At 42.9% G+C, this 3845-nt stretch overlaps 2 protein-coding genes across 2 annotated transcripts in view; one reads left to right on the top strand and one right to left on the bottom strand.

Annotated features, from left to right (window-relative positions):
- Positions 1 to 3845, top strand: part of LOC121925125 (glycerophosphodiester phosphodiesterase domain-containing protein 4-like) — a 52942-nt gene that overhangs the window by 34558 nt on the left and 14539 nt on the right. The gene's annotated exons all lie outside the window — the stretch shown is intronic.
- Positions 560 to 2993, bottom strand: LOC121925756 (unconventional myosin-VIIa-like). The gene is made up of 2 exons (XM_042458295.1): positions 2824 to 2993; positions 560 to 982 (listed from the first exon to the last, which is right to left on the bottom strand). The coding sequence occupies exons 1-2, from the start codon at positions 2971 to 2973 to the stop codon at positions 560 to 562; spliced, it is 573 nt and encodes a 190-aa protein (XP_042314229.1). The 5' UTR covers positions 2974 to 2993.

Raw genomic sequence — 3845 nt, 5'->3', positions numbered from 1 at the left:
CCTCCAAATGCATCTGAGGAAGTAGACTAAAGTCTACAAAAGCTCATGGTTTTGCACTGTATTCACACAATTCCTTTAATGCGATTATAATGGTATTAATAACGTTATTAGAACACTTCTTTCTGCATTATCAGTTAATCGCATGATAGTCCTCATTTTGTGTCAAAAGTGTACATTATCTGTTTTCTGTTTCAAACTGCATTATTTCTACAGTGTATAATAGATGCACCCAACAAAGCCAGTTTAGAAATTTCCTGCCCTCACTCTGAATGAACAAACATTTTCATTCCTGTTTGTTTATATATTTGGCCGTCCACATTTGCGGCTTTGACTTTTGCAGATTTGATTATTTGTGGTTTTGATTAATATGTTCTCTCTAGGAATTTCTAGGTCCTCTAGCATTGACCATAGAGTTCTGCTGTAGAACCTAGAAATGCTTAGAGGAAACACTTTTCTAGGCATTTGTATGTCCTCCAGCATGATTCTATGATCAATTTCTGGCAGATGTTAACCACAGAGTTGCACTGGAGGACCTGGAGATTTCTAGTGAGGTGTTCTCTTACATAAAAAGAGTAGTGTTATTTTTGGTTTTTCCATATTCATGGGGGTCCTTCATCCCTAGCACCAGTGAAGGTGGCGGGACCACCGGAAACCAATCAAAACTCATTCTGGGGAACACCGATTCATAAAAAGCACCCAATGTGTCACTGTATCTCCAACTTTTTGGGGGGCAATCCTTGTGCCTACAACTTACTTTATCACACCGGTATTCCCCAAACTTTACTCCTCTCACTATTTGCTGATAAATGAGGTTTGTTGCAACGTTGTCTTCATTTGGGTTGTGCCAGGGTGTGAAGATCTCCTTCCTGAAGAAGAGCCTCCAGGGAGCATTCCGTTCCTGGGCTCCTTGCTCTTTGGCATATTGCTCACATTGAGAAACAGCATCCATCACGTGGTCGCTGCCACTTCCGAGGGAAGAGACCTTGGGAGGAGAGGAGAAGAAACAGGGAAACTCTTGAGAGGTTGAAGAGAAAAAAGATGGGTTTTGTACTCTGGTGTGTGTGTGTGTGTGTGTGTGTGTGTGTGTGTGTGTTCCCACTTGGCAGATAAAACGGTTTATATTGGTGCAATTCTGATTCGGATTATTTTCCGGGAATAATTTGAATTTTTTCCATCATTTCCATTACCAAAAGGGGCAAATTACCTCAATTCATTTAGACCCTGTTTTTGTTCCCATTTATTTTAAATCACTTTATTTTAAAGCAGATTAACTTGCTCCCCATTCCCATTTGTGTCCGCAAGCTGTCAATCAAGCGCGTAGGCTTCAGACATCACAAGTCTTGGGTTTTTTTGGGGGGCTGCATCCGAGGCTCTTCTGTTGTGTCTCAAGGAGCCTCTATTCGTCCTCTTCTGTGTCTCCCCATATTAACTGCCATAACTCAGTGCTAGGGAATCCTGGGAATGGTAGTTTATTATGGCACCAGCACTCTCTGGCAGAAGAGGATAAATGTCTCACAAACAGAACAATTCCCATAATTCCTTAGTACTGAACCAGGGCAGGTTAAGAGGTCTCAAACTGTATTATTTCTACAGTGGGTTTGGAACTACAAATGAGGTTTTTTCCCCGTAAATTAAAAAAGTTGTTACTTTATAATTTACTTTAGAATAAATATATCTTTCTATCTGTCTGTCTGTCTGTCTGTCTGTCTATCTATCCATCCATCCATCCATCCATCCATCCATCCATCCATCCATCCATCTATCTAAATAGTGTGCATGCGTGTGTGTTTGCCAAATTGGATCAAGGAGGAGAAGGCAGCGGGCTTTAGTGAGCAGAGACTATGCATCCAAACCTCAGGCTTGGCAAATCGGATCAAGGAAGAGAAGGCAGCGGGCTTCAGTGGGTAGAGACTCTTTGGGGAAGACAGAAGAGAAGGCTTGATCCTCCTCACAGATCTTTGGGCATCCAGGCTCTCCTGTGTCTTCCCATAGTTCCTCTGGAAGGAGCCTCCATTCCCCCAAATCCCTTTGTCTCCCCCATTGCTCCCTGGGCTGTCTGGGGGGCAATCAAGCAGGCATGTACTGCAAAGCCCATCTGCTGCTCAGGCAGAGGCGAAAAAAGAATAGTTTAAAATGGTGTTCAATGGCTCTCCTCACACATCGGTCTATGAATGAGGAGCAGAGGGAGGTTGCAATCCACCGGGGGAAAGTCTATGCGAATTGAAGAAAATGGCATTGGTGATGCAGAAAGAGACCAAAGAGGGTGACACCCCCAGGCCAGTCCCTTGAGCGCTGCTCCTCCCATCTCCAGGTTCCCGAATCAGACACCCTTGTCGTTCCCATTCAGATACCATGAATCAGACCCCGGGAGCAAAAATAATTCGCTTTAAAACCTACTGTTTTTTTAAACTGGTTTATAGGAATATAATTTGAATTATTCGAGATAATCCGATTCAGATTCGAATCTCTATGGGAATGATTCAGGGGCAATGCAGATCTAATTCAGGCTTGAGTGGAAACGGTACCCCCTAAATTCGCATCATGATCCGCTTTATAGGCGAATGGGAACACCCCCTTAATGGCATAAGAAGCCACTGAAGGGATGCCACACATGTCATGAGGAGTTTGCTATTTCAGCAATGAAGTTGTGCCTCATTCTGGAAGAAAACTACAGAAACTCTTGGAATACAGTTATGGCTCTTGAGTTTGCCCCTTTTGTAGTCCAAAGGGGTTAATACTGCAAGCTTTACCTCTTAAGCTAAGTTCTATATGTGGCACTTTGAAAGAGCTCTGGTTTCTCCTATATCTTCTTAAGTGGCTTACCTTATCAAACAGAGCAATGTAAAGTGAAAATCCAAAGTGGTCCTTCAAGCTGATCTTATCAGCCAAAGAGTTACAGAGCTCTTTGGCTGTTGTAGCTGAATCTGTCAGCAGAGTCTTTGTCGTCCCATCCATAAACGTAACAGGCAGCATGATCGGCTTCTTTGATTTGGTGGCCTATGAGAGAAAAAGCAAGCCCATTCGATTAAAAAAAGAAAGGAAAAGAAATAAGTATTACAATTTGATCTTTTAGTCTGATTTAAGACCAACACTGAAATCCCTTTCTCCACTTGCTTGCCCCTCACAATATTGTTGTGTTTAATACTCCAGGTTTCCATCTGAAATCAGGGTCAGCATCTTGTTGTAAGAGTTTTTAAAAAATATCAGCACTTCTTGTTTATACATGCCTTTAAGTTGACTCTAACTAATGCTGATTCTTTGCCTCTGGTAGATGTTGACCATAGAGTTCCACTGGAGGACCTGGAGATTCCTAGAGAAATGTTCTCTCAGGTAAAAATAATAGTGTTTTTTTTAATTATTTGGGGTTTTTACACATCCATGCATACACTATGTTCCAAAACTTCCTCCACCAGTCATATAGTCATCAGGCAACATCTTTTATTCTGTCTTTGCCTCTCAACCACCATCATTAAAACTGAACTTGACACCTCATCACTATACACACAAGTGCTGCATTTCAATGGCTATTCATTCAGTCTGATTATAAAGGTCCTTTCTGGGCCTTTCACTCCAAGCATCTGAGGAGGTAGACTAAATCCATGAAAGCTTATGCTTCAACTTCTTTTGCACAGTTAGTCTCAAAGGTGCTACAAGTTACCCTTACATACTGATGTTCCAGACTAACAGGGCTATGAAGGTTACTGCACCGGGGATAAAACGTTCCCCGATGCATTACAACGGGCATGAGCGGGGCCGCGCACGGAGCGTGATGGGAACCCGATGGGGCCCAGAACGCTAGTTTACCGCACAGGGAACGCCGCCATCGCCACCACCGAGCGTTCCCA

The sequence above is a fragment of the Sceloporus undulatus genome, chromosome 3, assembly GCF_019175285.1.
Source record: "Sceloporus undulatus isolate JIND9_A2432 ecotype Alabama chromosome 3, SceUnd_v1.1, whole genome shotgun sequence".
Classification (NCBI taxonomy): Eukaryota; Metazoa; Chordata; class Lepidosauria; order Squamata; family Phrynosomatidae; genus Sceloporus; species Sceloporus undulatus.
The sequence above is the reverse complement of the archived record's forward strand: the minus strand, read 5'-3'. Positions and strand labels throughout refer to the sequence as shown.

Bases quoted from the DNA above. Each gene is read 5' to 3' on its own strand.
- LOC121925756 (XM_042458295.1), bottom strand. From the start codon at position 2,973: ATGCTGCCTGTTACGTTTATGGATGGGACGACAAAGACTCTGCTGACA. The intron at 983-2,823 runs GTAAGCCACTTA...TCTCCTCCCAAG, and splicing joins ACATTGCTCTGTTTGATAAG to GTCTCTTCCCTCGGAAGTGG.